This window comes from Syzygium oleosum, unplaced genomic scaffold (genome assembly GCF_021117445.2).
Source record: "Syzygium oleosum isolate NSW1041296 unplaced genomic scaffold, Sole_v2.1 Sole_v2.09, whole genome shotgun sequence".
In the NCBI taxonomy this organism is placed as follows: Eukaryota; Viridiplantae; Streptophyta; class Magnoliopsida; order Myrtales; family Myrtaceae; genus Syzygium; species Syzygium oleosum.
This window is the reverse complement of record NW_026607493.1, coordinates 9,322,108-9,347,577: the sequence shown is the minus strand read 5'-3', so window position 1 is coordinate 9,347,577 and position 25,470 is coordinate 9,322,108. Positions and strand designations below refer to the sequence as shown.

General features: G+C 40.2%; 4 protein-coding genes across 6 annotated transcripts in view; 3 read left to right on the top strand and 1 right to left on the bottom strand.

Moving 5' to 3' along the window:
* The window catches only part of LOC115691131 (serine/threonine-protein kinase ATM), a 58,743-nt gene extending 48,352 nt beyond the window's left edge, over positions 1-10,391 (top strand). For 2 of the 3 annotated variants that reach the window (XM_056314415.1, XM_030617717.2), the window contains 23 exons: positions 451-602; positions 699-900; positions 977-1,024; positions 1,156-1,239; positions 2,082-2,165; positions 2,486-2,566; positions 2,715-2,804; positions 2,880-2,942; positions 3,980-4,120; positions 4,210-4,266; positions 4,397-4,456; positions 4,668-4,762; positions 4,854-4,962; positions 5,701-5,790; positions 7,039-7,118; positions 7,211-7,289; positions 7,575-7,621; positions 7,710-7,809; positions 8,517-8,648; positions 8,847-8,981; positions 9,067-9,132; positions 9,513-9,656; positions 9,979-10,391. In XM_056314415.1, coding sequence (XP_056170390.1) covers positions 451-602; positions 699-900; positions 977-1,024; positions 1,156-1,239; positions 2,082-2,165; positions 2,486-2,566; positions 2,715-2,804; positions 2,880-2,942; positions 3,980-4,120; positions 4,210-4,266; positions 4,397-4,456; positions 4,668-4,762; positions 4,854-4,962; positions 5,701-5,790; positions 7,039-7,118; positions 7,211-7,289; positions 7,575-7,621; positions 7,710-7,809; positions 8,517-8,648; positions 8,847-8,981; positions 9,067-9,132; positions 9,513-9,656; positions 9,979-10,056 — 2,217 coding nt within the window. In that variant the 3' untranslated portion in view covers positions 10,057-10,391. Of the gene's footprint in view, positions 1-450; positions 603-698; positions 901-976; positions 1,025-1,155; positions 1,240-2,081; positions 2,166-2,485; positions 2,567-2,714; positions 2,805-2,879; positions 2,943-3,979; positions 4,121-4,209; positions 4,267-4,396; positions 4,457-4,667; positions 4,763-4,853; positions 4,963-5,700; positions 5,791-7,038; positions 7,119-7,210; positions 7,290-7,574; positions 7,622-7,709; positions 7,810-8,516; positions 8,649-8,846; positions 8,982-9,066; positions 9,134-9,512; positions 9,657-9,978 lie in introns of those variants that run through there. The other variant, XR_008817175.1, reaches the window with a different exon arrangement.
* Positions 10,392-10,962: 571 nt separating this feature from the next.
* Positions 10,963-11,877, top strand: LOC115691189 (uncharacterized). Its single transcript, XM_030617768.2, has one exon. The coding sequence runs from the start codon at positions 11,022-11,024 to the stop codon at positions 11,640-11,642; it is 621 nt and encodes a 206-aa protein (XP_030473628.2). The 5' UTR covers positions 10,963-11,021; the 3' UTR covers positions 11,643-11,877.
* A 3,217-nt stretch (positions 11,878-15,094) lies between these two features.
* LOC115661440 (putative pentatricopeptide repeat-containing protein At3g11460, mitochondrial) lies at positions 15,095-19,156 on the top strand. Its single transcript, XM_030583718.2, has 2 exons — positions 15,095-18,027; positions 18,281-19,156. Exon 1 carries the CDS (start codon positions 15,325-15,327, stop codon positions 17,863-17,865), a length of 2,541 nt encoding a protein of 846 aa, XP_030439578.2. The 5' UTR covers positions 15,095-15,324; the 3' UTR covers positions 17,866-18,027; positions 18,281-19,156.
* A 2,312-nt stretch (positions 19,157-21,468) lies between these two features.
* LOC115661768 (serine/threonine/tyrosine-protein kinase HT1-like) lies at positions 21,469-24,392 on the bottom strand. The gene is made up of 3 exons (XM_030583971.2): positions 23,483-24,392; positions 22,028-22,483; positions 21,469-21,931 (listed from the first exon to the last, which is right to left on the bottom strand). Exons 1-3 carry the CDS (start codon positions 23,837-23,839, stop codon positions 21,683-21,685), a joined length of 1,062 nt encoding a protein of 353 aa, XP_030439831.2. The 5' UTR covers positions 23,840-24,392; the 3' UTR covers positions 21,469-21,682.
* Between the last annotated feature and the right edge of the window lie 1,078 nt (positions 24,393-25,470).

Below are 25,470 nucleotides of genomic sequence, written 5' to 3'. Positions count from 1 at the left end.
CAGAGATAGATCTTCTCCATGCAGTCTGTGATAGGATTTTGTTAGTGTCTCTCATGCTCAATAAATTGAACCGTCTTATGAACACTTTCATTAAGTTATTGATTAAAGATGTAGCCTTCGATTATTTCTCTTTCCCTCTCTCTTGAAGATCCTAGAATAATTACAAATAGGAATTACTTGCAGTAGCTTATATATGGTTTTAGACCCAATCAAATTCTTATGAAAGTAGAAATGCAGGAAAATTTCATTACGAGTGTTAAAGATGAGTGCACAATGATTTCCTCTAAAAGCTTAAGCAGTCACAGAGCTGCACAGAATGTATTTTATAGAATAAAGAAGGGAATACACCATAAATGAGTGAAAGGGGGTTTGGGGAACCAAACTTGAGACTTTGGAGAACAATGCTGAATATAGTTCGTATCTTAACATTTCAATATGCTGTATTTGCAGCTAGAAGAAGCAAAGCTTCTGCGTGCTCAGGGTCAGAATGAGATGGCCATCAGCCTTGCCAAGTATATTTCAGAAAATTTCCCTCTGGAAGAAAAGTCTTCAGACGTATATCGCTTGATTGGAAAGTGGCTGGCAGAAACCAGATCCAGCAAGTAATGGTCCACATCTAGAAGTAGTGAAACTTAGTTTGCTTTCAGTTAGAACTTTCAGGAAATGTTAATTTTTCCCACTTTTTGTGTGAAATGCAGCTCGAGAACTATTTTGGAGAAATACCTGAAACCTGCAGTTTCACTAGCTGCGGATCGTAAAAGTACAGATAAGAAATCCATAGAAAGACAAGGCCAGACCCATTTTCATCTTGCACACTATGCAGATGCTCTTTTTAGGAGTTGTGAGGAGAGACTTACCTCAAATGAATGGCAAGCAGCGATGCGGTTAAGGAAGCACAAGGTAACTCTTTGAGTGTGAACTCTTGGGGCTAATTGATGGTTGTTGTGACCGTTGTATTTGCATGTTCATTCTACAGACCCTGGAATTAGAAGCACTTGTAAGGAGACTGAAGAGTTCAACGAAGGCAAGTCCAAGTATTCGATTAATCAATGACCTTACTTTGGTAGTTTGACGCAACTGTTTCTACACATCAGGTACTGATATTCATATATCTGCTTTAAAAGTTCTGATGGACAGTCCTCTATTCATATTTAGGGGGAGAAGACAGACTACTCGGCGAAAATACAAGAGTTGCAAAAGCAGCTTGCGATGGATAAGGAAGAAGCTGAGAAATTACAGGTGTCTGTAAAATACTGCTTTACCTTATGCAGAGATGCTGCTGCGCTGCCTTTGAAGCTTTGACTGTCCCTCTCTATCCATCATTGCATTTTCTTTTCTTTTACCAAATTAATAAATGTAGAGGGCTAACGTTGGTGTAGCAGCAAATGGTCACTCCATTGTGGCCTGAGATCACCGGTTCAAATCATGGAAACGGCCTTTTTGGTAAACCAGGGTTAAGGCTGTATACATCAACCCCGGCAGTGTGTGGAGCGCTGTACCTCAGGACCCCCTCTTTTTGACCATGTTGATAGTTGTACTTGAGATGCCCCTAAAGGGACTGTTAGAATATTTCCATATTGAACCCCACCTGGATCTAATAGCTTAAACCATCAGAGATGTTGGCAGTGGTCCTATGAAATTTCACATGGTAAGCAGGAGGTGTTGAGTGCAAATCTTTTTAGGCCTTTTATATACTTTAGTTTTAGGCTAAAGTCCAGCCTACACGTGGGGCTAATATTAGAATTTTTAATCATTAAATCACGCCTTCATGTAATAGCTAAGCTTTTAGAGCAATTAACACTGGTCTCCTAGAATTTCACTGGAATATTATTTTCTTGTAGTGGAGACCTTGTGGAATATGCTCTCAATTGTACTTCTTTAAGGCATTCAGGGATCTGTGATCTTCAACATTCCAAATATAAATCTGATTGATGCAATTATTCCCTAACTTTAAGAATAGGCTTTTCTTAGACATCTTTGTACATTGCACCTAAATTTTGATTACCTCATTTTTCATTTGCTTAAGGTGTAACCTGTTTAATGTTAGTCCAAGATTGCTTAATTGTTTTTCAACCTATCAGGATGACAGAGACAACTTTCTCAACCTGGCTTTGGAGGGATACAAGCGTTGTTTGGTCATAGCAGACAAATATGATGTGAGGGTGGTGAGTATCTTTTGATTTAAAGAGTTTTAGAAATTTTTTCTGTGGTGCTTCCAAGACTAGAATTATGAAATTTGGACTGTGTGGCTTGAATAAATACTTCTTTATCTGAGAGTTGATACACTCCTTTTTAGTGATTCAAATCTAACTGCATATGATTTAAAGAACTGTAATTTGTAAATTGCACTGGCATGAATTTTACATTTTTTTAGGTTTCCAGAATCTACAGTAGTGCTTTAAAATGTTAGCGTGGACCTAGTGTCCTCCACTTGATCTGAGAATTTTGTTCTATTTATTGAAGAAGCTGACCTATTTGCTTCCAGGTCTTCCGTCTGGTTTCCTTGTGGTTCAGTCTCTCTTCCAGACAAAATATCATCAATAGCATGCTCAGCACAATTGACGAGGTACAGACTAAGCTATTGAATTAATTTCCAATTCATATAATGATTTATATTTTATTACCAAAATTAGTCCATCCTTTTGTCATTATTTAAAAATTAGTCCATCCTCGTCATTATTTTCAATATATTTCCTTTACTAATGTGCTTGCAGGTTCAGTCTTACAAATTTGTACCACTAGTTTACCAAATTGCTTCTAGAATGGGAAGTTCAAAAGATTCTCAAGGACCTCATGGCTTTCAGGTTATTGAAAATTGTATTACTGTAGATCTTGTAAAGATGCTGTCTTGATTAAAAAATAATAATTTCATATTGCAGTTTGCTTTGATCTCTCTTGTCAAGAAGATGGCCATGGACCATCCATATCATACTGTCTTTCAGGTAATAAGGTTCACAAATAGTTGGCATCACATGCTAGCAAGGGTTTACTTCTTGTACAGGAGTATGCAAAATGTCTCTTTGACATTGATACTCACCTTTTATCATTGTCACCCTTTGAAAAGCAATTGTCTGATGTAACAATATATTTAGTATCTCGAGAAAGATGTAAGGCCATCGGCAATTAAGCAGACTGTATGGATAGAAAATATAAGTTGAAAATTTTCAATTCCCGTTATCTATCTTGTGATAATGCTGCCTTAATGACTTCTGCTTGTAAGCTTTTCAGCATCCAGAATGAGAACCTTCTTGCGAATATGGTGCAAGAAGGCTGAAAAAAATGTAAGTTAGAAAATAATATCAGGAATTCACCTGGGGAATCGGCTACCTAATCATTTAGGCTAAATATGAAGATATGGGTTGGTTTAACATGTAAAATGGCTTTGTCCTACATTTTGTCTCTGTGGACTGAGGAGAAAGGAGGGTAGTACTTTTAATGTGCAAGATAGCAAATATAATTGGTAGAAGTCCAATCTTAAAGCTTAAGATATTAGGTGGAGGGAGACGAAATGTATATTGGACCCAGACAAATCCGTGGACAAGTGATGTGGGATACATTAACTACCCTTTCACTTGCAAATTGGATGAAAAAGAACAAAAACCTCATAGTCAAGCAATATGGATACTTTAACACACCTACTCACATGCAAACCAGGCCAAGAACGACATGTGACTTACGGGTAATAAGACAAACTAGAACCATATGTCAAATGAATAATTAATTACATATGAAGAATTGAAACTTGGCTCTAGTACCAGGTTTCAATGTCCAATGGAAAAACTTAATCTATGGGATGGAGGGAGAGTACATGCACATAAGACTTAAACACATCCCTCAAACAAACAATATAAAATGATTTTAAGAGTGATATTGGTCATTTCCGGAAATCCCATGTATGGAGGATTTTTAATCTATCCGTGATGTGGTCTTCTTGTTTCTTTCTTCTCCCCTTGTTTTAACTCGTTTACTCTTTGTCTAGCTTCTAGCTCTGGCTAACGGTGACCGAATCAAGGACAAACAGCACAGTAGAAACTCGTTTGTAGTGGATATGGATAAGAAGCTCGCAGCAGAAAACCTTTTAGAGGAGTTGTCATCATATCACGGAGCTATCATCAGACAAGTAAATTGGGTTACTGTTCGATAATTTAATTTGTATTTGGATTTGCCACTCCAACGTAAGTTATTGATGAGATATACTTTTGTTTGCAGATGAAACAAATGGTGGAGATCTACATCAAACTTGCAGAACTGGAAACAAGGAGAGAGGTTTATCATATGTTTTTAATTGCTTAATTTTTTCATCTGTTTATATCTTTGAAAATGAAAATGTTAAGTCATCGAGGAATTTAAATGTTCGTACAACATTACTGGAACTACTAATATGTGGTATCTACAGGACACCAACAGAAAAATATCCCTACCGCGAGAAATCCGGAGTCTTAGAGAGCTAGAACTTGTAAGTCATTTTCTATTGTTTTACTTGTAAGCCCAGATAAATGTATAATGATAAGTAATGTGTATACTTTTCAGCCGCTCCATTTATATCACAGAAGTTCATCATTTTTCTATGCTCTTTTGTAAACATCCACTTTTTTTCTGCCACTTTTCGTTATGTCCTTTAAAACAAAGCATAGTATTCACCTTTTCATGCACGATTGACTTTTTAGGTGCCAGTTGTGACAGCTACCTTTCCAATTGACCGAAGTTGTCAGTATAAGGAGGGCTCCTTCCCGTATTTCAAGGGATTAGAAGATACCATCACGTATGTCATCATCATTTGAAAAATTCAATACTCTTCCTTCAACCCCATGCCACTGAATGCCAACTTTAACTTTCTTCTTTGTGATGTATAGGGTAATGAATGGAATAAATGCTCCAAAAGTAGTTGAATGCTTTGGTTCTGATGGTCACAAATATCGGCAACTAGCAAAATCTGGAAATGATGATTTAAGACAAGATGCTGTGAGATTTCTAAGCCCTTCTGTATTTTGCATAAAAGGCTACTGATTGTTGTTTTAAGTTTGTTTACAGCTTTGCAATTTTTGTGGTTTTGTCTTCTTAAGCATATAAAGGTTTGTGCTAAATAAAATTTCATTCTGTAAAGATGTCTTTGATGTTTTGTTCACTTAGATGATTCTTCTGGCTATGGTGTAGCTTTTACATTTTTTAATTTGTTAAATGCCAAAGTCATATCTATCAATGCTGAACTGAGGAGATAAGGACTAGACCTCACCCCAGTTTGACTCTTCTATAAAAAAAATTTTTAGCACAGAATGATCACAGACTTCCAATGTATTCTTTCGTAGAAAAGTTCATGCTACTATTTCATGCTGAAATATATCAAAGGCCTGGCAATCTTGGTATATTGTTTTTTATATCATTCTTCAGCAGTTTCAGAGTGAATAGTTCTCTTTAAATTTATTTTTTTCTCTCTATTGCAAGCTGCCATACCTTCTTTGAGAAGCACACATAGACATCAGTAGACATCTACTTCGGCAATGGTTGTTGTTGTTTTGGGTGCACAAACTTTGAATTTTTTGATATTCTCCTCTGGGCATGAACGGAAGTTTCTGTTTCTTCAGCATATTCCAAAATTTGCGATGTTCAAGTGTATTGTCAGAGTGGATTGTCGCATCTAGGTTTGCAAGAAATGGTACTTTGATCCTTATGCTGAAGATAGATTTTGCCAATCCTTTGCAGGTGATGGAACAATTTTTTGGTTTAGTGAACACCTTTTTGCATAATCACCGAGATACACGAAAGAGAAGATTAGGTGTACGAACCTACAAGGTACCCTTCCCACTCAAATGTTAGCATGTAATCGCAATCCTGTAAAATGGTTTTCTCGTTGACATATAGGATTATGTAAGAGTATTGCATATTATTTCAGAATTGTATCCTATTGATCAATTTATATCTGATGACAGTTTCTTTCTCATATAACAGTATAATAGTGATAAAATCTTGTTATCACAACTAGACAAGCTTTAGAATCTTCCACCCATTTTAAAATTATATTTATGTAGCCTTCATTCACTTGCTTGTGAACTTCCGTCCTTTTTGAAGTGCTTTAGTAAACACTGACTGCTGCCCAAATTCATTGTTAAGTAGTAGTGATATCATAGAGTTTCACAGTAGTCTCGTCGTGCTTAACTCTAAGTCTTACAAGTGGATTGCTCTCTACCGGTGGTTACCCAGAATTCCGCCCCCTGCATCCATAAACAGCTTAACTCAATTCTTAATGATTGAATCTGCTGTGCTTGTGTGGTGCCTCAAGGTCCCTCTCTTCCCTCCTTTCTACCAAGGAGACAATCTTTGACGGATGCACTGCATTTTGTGTTCTCCATCACACGATATACAGCTTTTATTTTGTGCTGAATGCATCTGAGCATGTTTGTAATTATTCCTCGTGACTCTCTAAAACAGCGTCGGATGCCTCTCCTGGGTGAAAGTTATCCAAATGAGTTGCTGTATGCTAGCGTTTTATGTTTACACCTCAGATGTGGAGGCTAGGTAGAAAGCAGACTAATTAATATCGTTAGAAAGTCTAACCCAAAAGCTTAAGTTGATAGTGGAGGAGACCACATGAATATAAAGAGCATTGAGGATTTGTTGTCAATCGATGTGGGATAATACTGCGCACATTCACATGGAATTTTTACCACGCACATCCGCGAAAGAGATAGCACTGGCTCTGATACCATATTAGAAAGTCTAACCCAAAAGCTTAAGCTGATAGTTGGAGGAGACCACATGAATATAAAGAGCATTTAAAGCCCGTTATCGATCGATGTTGGATTTACAACAAACACCTTTCTTTAATACATTTCTAATGGTAATCATGCTTCCATCGATTTTAGTACTCTTAATTTGGACTGAGCTTGATGAATTTCTAGAACTTCTGTTTATATGATCCTAGACAGCATCATTGGAGCAAAGGGTTTCTGTTTTTTTATTTTCTGTTATTTGTTTTATATACCTTACTTGAATGACATGATATAACTGTGGTAGATTTCATACCGGTTTTCTTCTGAATAGGTCATCCCTTTTACTCCTAGTGCTGGTGTGCTTGAATGGGTTAATGGTACTCTTCCTCTAGGTGAATACCTTATTGGAAGGTCAGTATAAATAAAAGATGCAGTCTCCTAGTAACTTGACTTCTATTGTTATGCGAATCTTTATATAGCTATTGTTGTCAATCTAATTTCAGCATGAGAAATGGAGGTGCACATGGTCAGTACGGGAGAGGAGATTGGTCATTTCATAGATGCCGAGAGCGCATGACTAATGTAAGTCTCATATCTTTCAGCAAGTTATTAACATGTAGACAGTGACACATGCTGTAATTTATCGTGATGAGTTGGATAATTGACAAATTTTGACAAATTCAATGAGTGTCGAGGGAGTAATTTGACTTTCTGAATCAGTAATTCAAAAGGGGGCCAAAAGAGGATAGATGCTAAAGTTAAAACTAGGAATATTATCCCTGCTGCTTCGCTGTTGATAAGTATCAGATAAGTGACTATTTTCCATTTCTTTTAATGAATAATGATTGGACCTGTCTGTATTAATAGGAAAAGGACAAGCGCAAAGCATTCCAAGAAGTCTGCAAGAACTTCAGGTTACTGCCTCTGCTTGGAGATAGAAATGCATACTTTAGTGAAGATCAAAGCAAACTACCTTGAACTCATATTTGACACTTGACACAGGCCAGTCATGCATCACTTTTTCCTGGAGAGATACTCATTGCCAGCTGATTGGTTTGAGAGAAGGCTTGCTTACACGAGAAGCGTGGCTGCTAGTTCAATGGTTTTTCTATATATATCTTCTCTGATATTTCTAGTAGAGATGATACGTTTTTTCTCCATATTCTTTTAGCACATTGTTGCGTTATATTATTTTAGCACATTGTTGCTTAATATAAGGAGTACCTTAAGCTTGATGCCACAGAGCAGATGGCCCAATGTGAAAGAAACTGAAAGGCTTTAGTGTTAGAAAGTCTATCCTAGAAGCTGACGTTGATAGGTGGAAGGGGATTACATGAATATAAAGCTTATTGAAGCCCCATAGACTAGAGATGTGGAATACCTTAACATCCCCTATATATGTGCAAACCGGATTGATAACGGCATATGGATTTGACGCATAGGGAGCCTCAGACGCGATATACTAGACGGAACCTAACTTTGATATCATGTTAGAAAGTCTAACCTAAAAGCTTAAGGCTAAGGGATGCTACGTGAAATAAGGTCCATTGAAATCCTATAGACAGATGAGGTACTTTAACATTTTCCCGTTAGTGTTGATTTGACCTATGCAGAAATTTATCTTTAGAAATTTCAGATAGAAACGTGAGCCAGTGATGGGTGAACACATTCCAAAGAAGTTAAATAAGATTTTGCTCAGTGATTATGACATTTATGCCTGTCCTTTTTCCACTTCTCTTGGGAAATTCTTGTAGTTAATTGTTTATGCAGAAGATGTGAGAGATGCTAATGAATTTGTTTCTTATTCAGGTTGGCTATATAGTCGGTCTAGGAGATCGACATTCCATGAACATTCTAATTGATCAGGCCACTGCAGAGGTTGTTCACATCGATCTTGGTGTTGCCTTTGAGCAAGGGTTGATGCTGAAGACCCCAGAGCGGGTTCGTTAATTATAAAACTTTCAATATTTTGTCTTCCTCTTGGAAGAATTTTAAAAAAAGATTATTTTGGAAATATTAAAGAGAAATTCGTTAAAAGGTTACAATGGGGGTACTACTTCCCTAGGAAAGAATTTCAGGGTAGAGTGCAATTATATAACCAAAATTCCACTCAGCAGTCTCGCCAATTGAATTCTGCAGATCCCTTTCAGGCTAACAAGAGACATCATTGATGGTATGGGAGTTACAGGAGTAGAGGGAGTGTTCAGAAGATGTTGTGAAGAGACTATTTCTGTGATGAGGACAAATAAAGAAGCACTGCTGACGATTGTTGAAGTAGGACTAGCTTTCACAGATTGTCTTGAGAAGTTGTTTGAAGTTTTATGTTTCCGTATGAAGACTGAAAGATAATCTTTTGCAGGTTTTCATCCATGATCCACTTTATAAATGGGCTTTATCTCCATTGAAGGCTTTGCAGCGTCAAAAGGTATTTTCAAGTGTTGAGCAGATTTATCTAGAATTTCGCTAGGGAATAGAAAACTCGGAACCCTTTTTCCGATTCTTCGATAGCCACGAGTGGATGGTCAACTTTGCACTATGGGGCTTATTCTAGGATTCATAGAAGAGATTTGAGAGTTGCCAAAATTGTGCTGCCTAATGGCGATAGATTTTCTGTCAATGGAAATTCCGGAAAGCGTAAGAACCGTGTTGGCATATTTAACACGATCATTTGTTCAAGTATCCCACAATGGAAACATGATGTTATCGAAGTCAATGAACATCATCTACACTCGATTCTTTTTGCCATTTACTTGCTCCATGTTGTTGTAGAGATTTGCATGCTAAGTATCGATCTCGACTTGACAGGAAACGTATGATGACTTGGAGACATGCTTTGAAGACTCTCAAGATGAATATGAAGGGAATAAGGATGCTACAAGGGCACTGATGCGGGTCAAGCAAAAGCTGGATGGATATGAAGAGGGAGAAAGGAGAAGCGTGCATGGTCAGGTAATCCCTCCTTTTCCATTCCCATTGATCCAACCATTCAAATGTGATCCTGAGCATGGTCTCTCAGGCTCATTTTTAAATAGCCAATGTTAACTGAACAAAGAAAGACGTATCTCTGCTAAGCATTCTCCCGTCGCTATTTATCAAGTTCGCTTTTCTAGCTCAAATGCAAAGCCGGCTTTTAGGTGCATTTAAGTGATCCTAGAAATGAATGTGCTGGAGCGACTCTAGTAGGAAACAATTGTTTGGTGATAAGGCTCATGAGAGGGCTTACAGTGCTTTAGCGAGAGTACAGTAACATTGATTTGTGATATTCTTCTAGGTCCAACAACTCATACAGGATGCCATCGATCCCGACCGTTTATGTCAACTGTATGCCGGATGGGGAGCCTGGTTGTGATGCGAACACAACTTTATCCTCCTGACTTCTGAAGGCACCCACCACCCAGTCATCCTGTACAGGCGTGGCTGTGTATAGTATTCTTATTGGTTGAGTCATGTATTGGGTGAAGCAGGTGTTCGTAAGAATGAGAAGAGGATCCCACAGTCATATAATTTCAAACTTTTTGTTCTTACTGCTTTTTTTTTTGGGTGCCCTTCCTAATTCAAGCTCATTCAATTATATGGTCTGCTTGCTCTGGGATATCCATCCTGAGAGCCGACATCCGAACATATAGTTCTCAATGTCACATTTCGTGGTGTTGGTAATGGCTCCTTTTTGTGTTGCGCTAGCAAGCATATTTGGTTTCTTTTTGCATTTTTCTATCGTCTATATTCATCAAAATTACGTGGCAGAAAGTAATGGGCAGTAACAGAGTTAGGGACAGCTATCTCGGGCACATAGAGAGACTCTCTACGAGCTTGCAGTGTGAAAACCTCTCTCTAACAAATGAAAGTCAGATAGCACGCGGTCTGGTCGGTACCCAGTTTCCACCTCCCCGTTGGGTCAACCCCTTTGTCACCTAAACTAAAGCTGGACATCATTACTTCGTCCAAAACGAAGTTTCTATAGGCATAGTTAATGTCGTTGCCTTTTCAGTTTGAATTGCTCACGGATGCCTGCGGACATATTGCGAGGAAGCATCACTATCACCGCTCGTAGAGATGGTGAAACCTGCGTGTTACTATTGTATGTGGCGGGTAATGTGAACGAAGGAAAAGCACTCGTGTCTCCAATGATAATAATGACAAAACTTGCCTTTTTTCTAAGCCACGCATGTGGTCCTGGCCCACAACCGGCCACCGCCAACGCATTGATAGATGCTTCAACTGCAAGTCCTCCACCCTGTATAAATTGCATCTGCCCTTTGAACTCTTGAACACTTCTTTTCTCTCTCGCTCTGAATTCGAGTTTAGACATCCCTTATGATGCAACGTTTATGCACTGGTTCTCGAATGCAAGCATCGGCATTGCTAGCTCTCTGTCCAAGCTTCGGTAGCTACTGTCCAAACGAGATAGCAGAAATTGCTTCCAGAGTTATGGAAGCGATGGCCATGGATAACTCGCTCGAGGAAGAACCTGCTCGAGGACAGCCAGAATGCGAAGTGCCAGCCGCCGAGCAAGACGAAGAGGGTGAGGCAAGCAATTTTGAGTTCACATTTGTGGATGAGGGTTCAGAGTTGCCTGCGATGGTAGCCGCTGATGAGATCTTCTACAATGGTCGGATAAGGCCTCTGTGCCCCGTCATCCATGAAGCTGTGATGTCCAATATTGCGATCCAAAACATGGATGAGAATGGCCTTAATTCAAGGAACTTGAGGAAAAGGACTTTGCGGGTGCCGCTTAAGAAGCTCATGAGCGAAGAACGAGACTCGTTCGCGTCCTGTTCTTCCTCGGAAGCGGATGAACTCGACGGGATAGCTCCAGAAATGTACTGTGCGTGGACGCCTAGATCACCAGGAGCACCTCCGACACGCCCTGAAAGCAAGAGCAATTCTGCTCATCATTCAAAAAGGTGGAAACTCAAAGATATGCTCTCTGATTGAATATGGAGAGATATGGACAGCACATGGGAGGTGTATGAAGGCGTCATGTTGAGAGAATTATTGAAATTACATCGGCCAGAGGAATGATGGATATGTATAACGTCTTCTTTTGGTTTTTGCCATATAACGTGTTATTATTATGTATCCAAATTCAATTTATTCAAGTTGGATGCAACTCAATGGGGATCCCTTTGGTCTCACAACCTGCAATGGACATGAGAGTTTATTGCGGAAACTTTGTGCTGCGACCTTGAGATTGAGCATGGAACTAGTTTGGGAATTGCCAATTTTTCCAATAAATTACCAAAATTTGTTGGCGTAACATTTCAACGTCGTACACTTATACCGGCTTTTATGGAAATTTATCAACCCGTTTAGGTTATGTACAAACTTTATTCTTATACAAAAGTATAATATTTATTTGAATTAGTTATCAGCCTTTTTTTGTGATTAAGTTACTAAGTTTATGGTATCAACTCTTATTTGACTACTTACCAATTTTTTTTTGTTTATTGAAAATTACTAACTTCTTTAATGAGTACCTAACTCTTAGTAGCATAAGTTACCAACCGTTTAAATTTATCGACTCTTGGATAAATATATCAACTTTTGTTTCAACTATTTACCAACATTTTCCCAACAAAGTTATCAAGCAACCCCCCTACAACATCTATTAAGTTACCAACTCTTATATAAAATTATCAATATTTACTTGTTTGTTTGGAAATTACCAATGTTTTCATTAAATTATAAACCTTGTTTTGTGTAACTTATCTGTGTTTTGAATTTATTAACTCGTATACAAAATTAGCAACCTCAATTTGAGTTATTTACCATATTTTCACCAATTAACCAGTTAATTTTATTTTAACAACTGGTATTCGATTCACTTACCAAACATGTATTTATTTTTGTGAATATTTAACTATTTCCGATAAACTATCTTCCGTATTTGTGCAAGTTACAAATATATGAAGACAAGTAAATCTTGAGCTAAATTACCGGTGTGGAACTTCAGTTATTTCCCAATATTTCTCTGATTGAGTTAAGAACTAGCCTTAACATAGCGTTCTCAATTAACATATCGATTTTTATTTATTTGTTTGAAAATTCCCAACTTTTGCAAATAAATTACCAACTTATACTTAGGTAGCTTACAGACATCACAAATTTACGAACTTTTCTTTGATTAGATTACCAACAATTTTTTAATTTATCAATTAATTTCAATAAATATATCCCATCGTTTACTTGATCCATTGAAAATTCCTATAAAGGGATAATGATACAAATAGTCAATGAACTTTGGTCTAAATGTGCAATGTGATCCTTGAACTTTTAATTTGTTTAATGTAGTCCTTGAATTTTAGCCTAATGTTCAGTGTGGTTTCTGAACTTTTAATTTGTTCAATATGATTCTTGAACTTTTGGTACATGTCCAATGTAGTCTCTGAAGTATATAAAAATGTTCAATGTAATCTCTGAACTTGAATTAATTGAAGGATTATATGGAACATTTTTATGTAGTTCAGGGACTAAATTGAACATGTATTAAAAGTTTAGGAACGAAATTGAACAAATTGAAAGTTCATGGGTCATATTGCACATTGAGTCAAAGTTCATGGACTTTTTGCGTCATTTTCCCTACAGATAAATTAGCAATTTGGCTTTCTTCTTACAATAAAAAAAAAAGGAATAAGTGCACTAGAAGTCCTAAAACTTGTTACGAAAGTGCAATTGAGTCCTAAAACTTTCAAAAAGTGCAAACAAGCCCTAAAACTTGTCACGAAAGTGCAATTGAGTTCTAAAACTTTCAAAAAGTGCAAACAAGTCCTAAAACTTGTCACGAAAGTGCAAACAAGTCCTAAAACTTTCAAAAAGTACAATCAATGGAAGGACTTGATTGAACCAATTTGATAAGTTTTAGGACTTGTTTGCACTTTCGTGACAAGTTTTAGGACTTGTTTGCACTTTTTTAAAGTTTTAGGACTCAAGTGTATTTTTGTGACAAGTTTTAGGGCTTGTTTGCACTTTTTGAAAGTTTTATGACTCAATTGCACTTTCGTGACAAGTTTTAGGACTTTGAATGCACTTATCCCAAAAAAAAAAAGGAGACAAATGCACCACAAGTCCTAAAACTTGTCACAAAAGTACATTTGAGTCCTAAAACTTGCAAAAAGTTCATTTGAGTCCTAAAACTTGTCAAAATGGTTCATTTGAGTCCTAAAGTTAACACCGTTAGATTTACTAACGGAAAATGCTGACGTGGAGCTGACGTGTCATTTTTAATTATTTTTCTTGAGACACGTGGCGCCACGTCAGCAAAAATAAAAATAAAAATAAAAATAGAAAAAGCTGTAAAAAAACCAAAAAAAGGAAAAAAAAAAAAAACAGAACCGGCGGTAGCCAAGCCCGGCGGCCACCGCCGCCACAGCCACCGGGAAGGACCGGCGGAGGTCGCTTGGGCCTTCCCGAAGCCCGGCGACCCTCGCAGGCCCCGGTGAGGGCCGGCGACCCTCGCTCGAGATCTCGGGGCGAGGTCGCGCCCTCCCCAAGATCGAGGGTCGTCGGCCCTCGCCGGGACTCGCACGGGGCGGCGGGAGTCGCCCAGGCCTTCCGGCCGGCGACCCTGCATGCGACTCGCGCCCGTCTGCGAGATCCGGCGGGGCCGACGACCCTCGATCTTGGGGAGGCGCGACCCTCGCCCATCTCCTGGCCGATGGTCGTCGGCCACTCGCCGGGACTCGCCGGGGGCCGGCGAGGGTCGCCGGGCCAGGGAATGCCCACAGCGACCTTCGCCGCCCAGGCCCCATGCGAGTCCACAGCGGGCAAGGGCCTACACCCTCGATCTCGGGGGAGTGGCGCGACCCTTGCCCCAGATCTGAGCGAGGGTCGCCGGCCCTCGCCGGGGACTCGCCCGGGACCGGCGAGGGTCGCCGGGCTTCGGGAAGGCCCAAGTGACCTCCGCCGTGACCCTCGATCTGGGGGAGAGCGCGACCCTCGCCCCAGATCTGAGCGAGGGTCGCCGGCCCTCGCCGGGGACTCGCTCGGGGCCGGCGAGGGTCGCCAGGCTTCGGGAAGGCCCAGGCGACCTCCGCCGGTCCTTCCCGGTGGCTGTGGCGGCGGCCACCAGCGGTGGCCGCCGGGCTTGGCCACCGCCGGCTTTGTTTTTTTTTTTCCTTTTTTTGGTTTTGTTTTTGTTTTTTTACAGCTTTTTCTATTTTAATTTTTGCTGACGTGGCGCCACGTGTCTCAAGAAAAATAATTAAAAATGACACGTCAGCGTTTTCCGTTAGTAAATCTAACGGTGTTAACTTTAGGACTCAAATGAACCATGTTGACAAGTTTTAGGACTTAAATGAACTTTTTGCAAGTTTTAGGACTCAAATGGACTTTTGTGATAAGTTTTAGGACTTGTAGTGCACTTATCCAAAAAAAAAAAAAATGCCTACTTCAAGACTCGCAGCGTTCTCTCTCCTCCCCAAATATGAACCACACCCCCGACCGCCCCAGAAACACTGAGGTTTCGCGCGACCTCGTCCGACGGCGACGAAGATCAAGAACATTCATGAGAATCATGAAGCTTTTCCGACACCTCTCATCGTTCGTGTTCTATTTCACGAGCTCCTGTCGGTAAATAACCGACAAGAGAGGCAGTGATGCGGCGGAGCGCCCGAGGGAAATGGCAGTGCTTCACCCGTTGCTCTCGTGCGCCTCCTCTCGTCTCCCATGTCGTTCGACCCACCAGAAAGGTCTCAAATTTCAATCGCTCAAGCCACCCCAACTCGAAATTAAGCAGCTTTGTTGCAGCAAAACGTCAGCTTTAGCGCCACGTAGTTTTGTCCAGCCATTTCCTAGCACTTCCCCGCCGCTCCGTCGCCAAAACCCACCGGAAAGATCAGACTCTGAGCTGTTGTTATTGAGCAGTGAACCTGCAGTTGATGTTCACATGTTTAGCGAGAGAATTAATGATTTCGTGGACCGAGGGTTGTTCGAAGATGCTGTAAGATCTTATATTCAGATGCTTGAGTATGTTTTACCTGTTGAGGAATTCCAGTTCTTTCCACGTTTGATTAAGGCTTTTGGGTGGATGTCCGATGTGGAGAGGGCGAAACAGATACATGGCCATGTGTTGAAGCTGGGAACTTTGGATGCTGTGGAGGTTGCCAATTCGGTCTTAGGGATGTATTGGAAATGCGGGGCTGTTGATCACGCTGTCCGCATGTTTGGGAAAATGCTCGACCGGGATTCGGTTACTTGGAACACAATGGTTTCGGGGGCCCGCCGGTCTGGGGATTTCAGTGGTTCATTGGGGGTTTTCAGCCAAATGGTAGGGGACTTTGGTGTGTACCCAAATAGAGTGGCTTGTCTTTCTGCTCTCTCGGCATGTGCTTCAGTTAGTAGCTTGATCCATGGGCGAGAACTCCACAGTTTTGTCGTGAAAAATCATTTTTCATTTGATCGGTCTTTGGCTTGTGGGATTATTGATATGTACATGAAATGCAGGGACATAAGGAGTGCTGAAAATGTCGTCATGAGCGTTGTGGAAAAAGAGTCTGTGATTGGAAATTCAGCGATATGGAATGCAATGGTGCTTGGCTATTTAACTAATGGTTGTCTATCAGAGGCTTCAGTGCTGTTGGCTGAAATGTTTGGGTTGGGTGTAGAAGATGATTCTTCAATCATTGTTGCTGCTTTGGTTTTTTGTTCGCATTCCTTGGATTCTGTCCTTGGAGAAAAAATCCATGGACTTGTTTGCAAATTTGGAATGGAAAAAGAAATAAGAGTAGCTACTGCTCTAATGGATATGTATTTAAAATGCGGTAAGGCTGAAGCTGGTCAAAATATCTTCAGTAAGTGTCAAACTCGTAATATAGTGATGTGGGGAACCTTAATCTCAAATTATGTCAAAAGTGATCTCCCCACTGAGGCATTGGATCTATGTCATAAATTTATAGATGAATATGGATTTGCAGATTCAGTTGTAGTTTTAACTGCATTGCGCGCATGTTCATCTTTGACTCTTATAGCAAAGGGGAGGGAGTTCCATGGATTAGCAATAAAAGTAGGGCTTACTGGTGATGTTTTTGTTGGAGGTGCATTGGTTGACCTTTATGCAAAATGCACAGATATCGAGTCTGCTCAAATTGTTTTGCATGGACTACCGTTGAGAGATTTGGTACCATGGAATGCTTTAATATCTGGATATACGCAAAATGACCTTCCAGATGAAGCCTTGAAGTCATTTCGTGATATGCAGTTGGAAAACATCAGACCAAACACCGTTACCATAGCATCCATTCTTTCTGTTTGTGCTCAAATATCAGCATTTAGCATGTGCAGGGAGGTCCATGGTTACACATTGAGGCAAGGGTTTGAATCCAGTGTTCTCGTGAGCAATTCATTAATTTCCACATATGCAAAATGTGGGGACATATGCAGTGCTCGCATTATATTCGACAGCATTCAGGGAAAAAACCAAATATCGTGGAATTCTATTATATTGGGATTAGGAATGCATGGCCGCACAGATGAAATGTTTGCTCTATTTGAAATAATGAAGTCAACTGGTGTGATGCCGGACCGTGCCACTTTCACAGCTCTTCTTTCTGCATGTAGCCATTCAGGTAGGGTTGATCGGGGATGGGAGTACTTCAAAAGTATGGCCGAAGACCACAAACTTGAGCCTCAACTTGAACAGTACACTTGCATGGTTGATCTTCTGGGCCGCACTGGTCATTTGGACCATGCATATGACCTGATCATGTCCATGCCTTTTGCTCCGGATGATAGGATCTGGGGATCATTGCTTGGATCTTGCAAAACTCATGGTGATGGTAGGCTGGCAGATGTCGTGGCTGGTCATATTTTTGAAATTGATCCAGATAGTATCGGTTATCGTGTCCTCCTTGCCAAATTACATGAGTTTAATGGGAAGCATAGTTTGGTTGCTAATATTAGATCAGATATACAGGACAAAGGACTGAAGAAGCAACCTGGTTGCAGTTGGATTGAAATTGATAGCAAGATGCATGCTTTTATTGCAGGGGACCATTCACACCGTCAGTCACAAGAAGTTTATGCCACTCTGGATTGCTTGACAAGAGAGATTTTAAGATTATCTCATACAAATCGGTCAAATGAAGAAGATACTGAGTTTGATGTGGCCAGGCCAGAGAAGCTTTTACCATGTGACAACAATCGTTTGTTTATTGTAACGTGATGGAGGAAACTATAATATAACAGTTTCCAGAGAAGTTCTGCCATGGCTCTGCAAAAAATGAGTGACGTGCAGCAACTGAATTTGAGAGTTGGAGAAGCGTGACGATACCAAGACAATCTACAGACTCCTCCATCTCTGTTTCTCCTGCAGCAGATACGAGAGGTTGTTACCCAAATCTCCAACACAATTTTTGGTTATTTTCTCATTTTAACTTCCAACTATTACCTCGTATTAAACCACAGGATTAGTGTAATTTCGCGTCGTAATAATTTTATTCTCATCTTTGATGCATAATCATGAGCCATCTATCGGAGTTTATGTGAGGATTCAGTATTCTGGAATTGGGTGGTTTCTATTATGTTCATGTGTAAGCTAATGGAAGTTTCTTCTGTCATTCATAATTTCGATATTTCAGGGATGTGGAAAATCCACCAGTAACGTTGAGAGACAAGCGCCACCACTATTGTGGGCAATTATATGAAGAGTTATGGCATCCTTCAGAAACAATTGGATCCTAGGTTCTGTCATTTTTTAAGTGATTTGTAGGAAGAAGCTCTAGGTTGCTGAACTTTCAGCAATATCAGGTCAAAGGCATTAACAGAACTAAACCACCACTGATCTCGGTGAGTTTTCTTTAAGAGTCACAAGTTTTTCACTGGAGAAATAAATTTGGAGAAGGTGGCAAGACAATTTTTTCAAGATAGTGTCTGGATTCTCTGAATGCAAAGGTTAACTGGCATGCATGCTCCAAGTGATTCGGTTGAATGGAATACGGAGTTTTCTTCACTAGATGCTCATACATGTGGCGTCCTCGAAGAGATGAGACATGCTGTGTAAGTACTACCAATGCTGTCTCTGACATACTATTTCTCCGGGAAAGAGGCACCTTACATCAAACATTGGCAGCAGAATTAGTCAGAATTCGGTGACTATTTGTGAGCAAGCCTTCCTGATGTAAATGTACTGGTCTTTGCAAATGGAAATGATCGAGATACTCTGTGGGCAGGTGGAGAAGTTTTCACTTGCTTTTTCCATGTGTTGCTTGTGGCACTCAAACTATGAAAAGAGGTACCTGCACAGCAAAAACATGTGGAAATGAGACTGAAGGCGCCGGTAATTGGTTCTGGAAACTGATTTCTATAATGAGTGTTTTTGCTAGAGAGTGCTCTATCGTTGCAGATGACATTGTTTCATCCAGACTCTTTCCATTTACGAGTAAAAGCACTGTCAGGCTTTTGTGCGTCAGTTGCGAAATATTCGGTATTATGGTTGTCCTGAGCTTGCGATCAAAGCTACATCGAGCTTTACAGAAAATTAGGGATTGGATTCGTCGATTATGATAAAATTTGATCCCTAAACAAAAATATCGATAACGCATGATGTTGCATTTACTTTGCATCGAGACATTAGGAACATTTTTATTCGGTCGTAACATGCTCATATCAAATGAATTGTATTCAAGTTGGCCCGGTCATGAATTGCATTGGAATTAGCTCAAAATATTGAATAGGACTTCAATATAGAAGAGGAGAGAGGCCCTAATCTCATGTGGATTTCTAAAGCTAAGTCCATTTGATCCAACCCACATTGAAATTCGGCCAGCCCATATTCCCATCTCCTATAGCTGAAATCTACATGATGTTCTAAAACTTGGTAAGCAAAGATGCATATTTCCTCTACGACTTTCGGCCACATGTGAAAATAAGAGGGTATATTTATTATTTCTTACTCTGAGGGTCATAATTTCACTTAATCCCCAAAAAGGGACAGTGATGTACTTTCTCTTGCTTTTGAGAGCTCAAGACTAGCGCCTACACATAGGAGTGCACGGTCGGCCGTTCAAGGGGGAGAACACAATTCACTCACTCCATTAGTATCTCTCGCGGTCGCTCTCCCGCGCAAGCGCTCTTGGCGAAGTCCCTTTTCCGGTGTTCCCTCAGAAGTTTTTCATTCCGGATGGCCTCCATCTTCGCCCAACGTCCTTCAAGTATCGTGAGCACTACCAGTAGTACTAGTACCCTAAATTGGCATCCCATTGTGCTGTCCGTGAGCACTCTCCGCTGGTGGTCTCTCTCTTGGTTGCGGCTCATTCATCTCAGCCAAGCCTTGGTTCGTGACTCTACTTTGGTGATCCGGGTTCCGCCCTTACGGCCAATCTCCTTTGACGTCCTTCAACGAGCCCCCATCCGAGTTCCGGCATCTCCTTCGTTGTCTAGGCGTTGCACTATCACCAGCAGTCCCTCTCTTGCCTTGATAACCCAGCGCCCATAGTCCTAACCAAGGTAGGATTCAAATATTATCCTAGTCGTAGTAGGATTAATATTGTCTGCAATTGACTTCAATGCTTCGACTTTAGTTTTTATGTCATGTCATTTTTTTTCAATGAACAGTCCATGCCTTAGGTTTAATTCAATTTCTCTAGGTTTGCCTGGCAACATATACTGCATACTCTATTGGGGAATTGAATCTATGAGCCAAAAGATCGAACCATCAATAATATTTTCCATTCATAGCATATAGTTGTGTGCATTTAATGTCAAGAATGTTGATAATGTTAAATCTTGGTGATATTGGGTGGTTCTTGAGTAATATTGACGATCTTGCATGCCTATAGGATAATCTTGAACAATTTTGAATTATCTTGATTAATATTGGCAAATCTTGATGAGCATTAATGAGTCTTGGATTTTTTTTTTGTCTGTCTTACTCTAACCCTCAACTCAATCTCGGACTTTTGTCCTATCTTTTGCAGGGCGTAAGAGTCGAAACCCACATCTGAAACTATACGTCCCCACCTCATAGCCCTCCCCTGAGAAGGTGAGGAATATCATTGAATCCTTCCAGTCAATTTTGGCCGAATATCATTGACGTGGATACCAGTTATTCTACGTGACATGATTGGCGCTAATTTGAATAATTTTTTTTAATAATTTGTTTGATAGGATCTCGTGTTGAGGCTCAACGACGAGGCTGAGCTTTTACTTGCTTGGTGCATTTCAAGTTCTTTAACTTTTCTACTATCTATTTGCCGCTTGGATTATTGGGGTTAGTCATTTTCATATTTTAGTGGTTTTTGATAATAAAATTGGCAAACACTGCATGCAAATCATTTTCATAAAGGAGAAATGGCACCAAAAAGTATTATATTAGTCTAACATAATCAAGTCTCCAAATTCAAAATCTCTAGTTTGCATGAATAAGGCAGACCCTCTTGTTTTACTTGGGTTTCAAATCGATCCATAATTAAATGACGACAGATCCAAGATGAGATGAATTACATGATTGAATTAAGGACTTAGTTGCGGTTGAAAGGATCTGGGAGAGTCCATGCCAAGCGTGCTCGTGAGAGAAGCTTTCGTTCCCACCTAATAATTCGTCAGCTTTCCTAAAGTGGCTCATCTCGAGAGAGGTGGCAACACTACTCCGTCGCTTTGTACGTGCATAACAAGAAGGGAAAAAAAAAACCTAGAAGTTAAAAGTGACTGATCTTTCAGCACTCGGTCCATTGCAAACAGACGTAGATTCTCACGGCTCTTTAAGAGCATCCATCAAAGCAAGATGGCTGGATTTGTCCAACGATTGCCAGGACAAGAAAGATGACTATTCTTCAACTCATAATCCAAGATTAGGTAGTACAACAACCGAGTACATCAAAGAAGGGGAGACGACAAACTTTCTGTCACTCCCACATGTTTGGTCTGGGAAAATGGATGAGGACAGTGAGTTGCTACTATAAGGCTCTTGATCATAATCAAACAAGTCAGTAATCTGGTCTATAAAACCACTATCAGCATCATAAATTATGTGCCGAAGGTCGCTAAGCCCTTATGGAAGCAGACCTCTGACCAGCAATACATATTGGTAGGCATCCAAAAAGAGAGTGATTGGGCGACGGTACAAACGATGAGAAAAATTCCGGATCCCGCTTGAGAGATTCTGTATATCTCTCCAGTATCGAGACAATCTCATCGAAATGGGGACGTTTGTCTGGATTGCTCGACCAGCATCGGCTGATGAGGTGTCTAAATGCCGGAGGACACTCTGGAGGCAGTGGTGGTCTAGCGTTCTGCGCGGAACCAGCAAAACAGTATGATACTCAACAATTCCAACAAATTAACGAAACGCATCAGAAGATTTGTGATTTCAAATAACTCGATAATACCTTCTGGGAAACAGCAAACGCGGCCTGCTCTGGAGTCATATCCTCAAAAGGTGTCAATGCTGTCAAGAGCTCCCACATGACTATGCCAAAACTGTAAACATCAACTTTCTTAGTATGGTGCTTCTCTTTGATCATTTCAGGTGCCATCCAACGGTAAGTTCCCGTAAACCCTTTAGTGCTTCCACACTGAGATTCTGAACATGAGATACCGAAATCGGCTACCTTCACAGACATGTCGTCTCCGAGAAGCACATTCTCAGATTTGAGATCTCTATGGAGAATCCCTTCAGAATGAAGGTATTTCATTCCAAGTGCAATCTCCAGAGCTAACTTCAGAACTAAGTTAAGAGGAACAGAATGCGGCTCCTGGTGGTGGAGGTATTTCCTCAACGATCCGCCAGGCACATACTCAGTGATGATGCAGAACACAGGTGGTTTTTTACAAGCTGCAACAAACTGCATAAGTACCGAAGATTAAATAAATGGCCGTACCGTTATTTTAGTCTATCTACTAGATGATGGATAATATTCAGAAATATGCATACAACAATTGCAACGATTCCACTCGGGACTTAGGGCAACCGCTTATAGAAGAAACCGCTCCAAAAAATAGGCATAGACAGTCATTCTAACTTATAGAGTATCTCGAGAGTTCTCAATCTCAACACATCTGGCACTTACTTTACATTTAAAGAAGGTGATCGTTGGTAGGAATTATTTCCAATGGAATAGTTCTATTCAATCACAATTGAACTGTTCAATGCAGCTCTCACAGATAAATAAACACAGTTGAGGAATGAAGGCCAGGAAAGTAGAAGGCTTAAAATGCCATCTAGACTACGCGTGTAGAGCATAAGGTGTTTTTCCTGTACTTGGCACCACAATGCATTATCGTAGAGAGAGCAAGATCTGCAATACCATAATATCTGCATTTTGCCTAGATAAATCCTAAACTGATTTCAAAATCCATTTCGATGGGCATTCATCCATCATGTGCGCATAGCAAGATTACAGAGGGGATCGCGAATGGGTAGCATTTGACAAGATCAAACAGCATTCGCCAAACTGACAAATAAAGTAGCTCAGCAGAAAGAAACAGATCGCAGTTACTTAGATGCAATTTCTCTAACATAATAGAAGTCATTGGTGGTTCATATTCTCACGGACAATACCGCCCTTTAACCCAGTAAAATGCATCTTCAGATGCTTCACGATCCGTGTTTTCAAAGGGCAGTTGATTAAAATAGATTCTACCAACCACAGCAGCTAGTTACTTTACCATGCGATTATTCAACCACTGTCCTATCGATGCTTCTCTAACAGCATGTTTTCATTTAAGCAACGAAATGCAAAAGGGTAAACCCCTATAGCACACTAGAGATTCTCTTAACAACCAAACCACATACGCAAACCAAAACGCGGTAACATACAAAGGTTGATGACTAAGGCCCTTACTGTTATGATATTCGTATGCCGTAGCCGGAGCAGCAATGCGACCTCGGAAGCGAACTGCTTCTCGAGCAAAGAGACCAGGTCCTCATCCTCCTCAGGCTGACTGATCATCTTGATAGCAACATCCCTCTGCTTGTAAATCCCTCTGTATATCCTGCTATGCCTCCCTGAAGCAAACTTGCTCCCAATCAAGAGCTGAGACATGTCAGCACTCCACTCTTCTTCTCCCTCGCCTTTAATCTCCGCACCAGAAGAAACCAAGTACTTGGACCAAGAGACAGCCCTCTTGTATTCCCCAAGCGAAAGCCTCCTCTCCGACTTCCCATTGTTTGATATTTGTTTCAGCCACTGGAAATTCATGGGTAAATGCCAAATCTTGCAAAAATCATCAAACCCAGAAAGAAGAAAGGGAAAACATAAAAAGAAAAAATCCCTCCTTTCTTGGCCCCCTTCAAAACCCAACGAAAAAAGCTTGCACCATCAAGGAAGCTGCATTGTCAAAGCTCAAACCTCCTCATACCCACCTACATTTTCACTAGAATCGAAGACCCATCAACGCTAAGCTCCATTATGCGGAATCAATATAGCGCACGAGCCGCTGAATCAAAGCAAAAGGCACGGCCTTGGAATCAGGAACCACAATGGAACTCCATTTACAAGAAAGGGGACACGTCACTTTTTACAGCAAAAAACGTGATCTGTTTTTTCTCGCCCCCTCAAATATTATATATATATATCGGACGTAACGATCAAGATGACATCAAATAAAAGAAAAGAAAAAAACAAGGGAAATCAGGGAATGACAGCCATTTCCCAATACATGATTGAAGGAAAGAAAGATACAGTCTTTCTTGATCTCACATGGATAACGCAACGACATTGGCAATTGCAGAGAGAGAGAGAAGAAGAAGAAGAAGTTAGGTTTTTGAAGCTAACGATGGAGATTGGAGAGAGAGACAGAGAGAGTCGGTTGAGGTGGTGGAGCGAAAATATTTTTAGTTTTTCGAAATGGAACAAGCGTTTCGCAAGGTGCATTCTAAAAATACGTTCGAAAGCAATTTTGATATAAATATCGCTTAGAAAAAATTATACCCTATAAATTAATTTTGTCAATTTTTTATTATAAAAAATCTCAAACAGTGGTCGGCCGTACGCCATTCGCACGGCGGCGGCACGGCGGCCGCACATTTGAAGGATGTCCGGCGTGAGCTAACGACTCTTATTATTTTAATTTTTTTTGTTAATTGGTAATTTAAGGACACTTGTTGAAGATTCAATTAAGAATAAATGGTAAAATTATAGTTATATCAATTTTGGAAAAAGAAAAAGAATAAAAAAAAATAGGGAAAGTGGACACCATAACTGGCGCTAGTACGACAAACATGAGTAACGTGCGAAGATCCACCCCCGAGCGGACCGACTGGGTCTCGTGACACCGACCACTACCAGTCCCTCTTCCCATTTTGCCCCTCCCTTTTCCCTTTATTTTACAAAACTGCCATTCCCTTTTTAATTTAATTTAATTTTCCGATTGTATCGTGATTATTGGCAAAATATTGCCAAGATGCACGTTGAACGAGAAAAAAGTAATCGGTGTCGATATTTATGACGATGACACTTTGAAAACTCACCTACAAACCTTTATCTATCTAGGATTAGCATGTAAAGAGGAAAAGGGATGATCTACACTCCGAAGTCGAAATAGCAGCAGGAGTTTTCCTTAAACTCGTATATTTATCTCCAAAGTTCGTGGAACACGACCGGCTTAATCACGGGGTTTACTCGTTTAGGAATCGCTTCGATCAGATTAGATAGATAAAACTCGCAATTTATCATAAGAATCTTTTATGATGTGGTAGCCCATTTCGGGAGATAAACTTAATCCGATGACATGTATACAATATCAACTACTTTATTATACAAACCGTGCGATTCAAATCATTCGTCACCGTGTTCTTTCAAAAGTTGAATTTTCCACCTGCTCAAAGGAA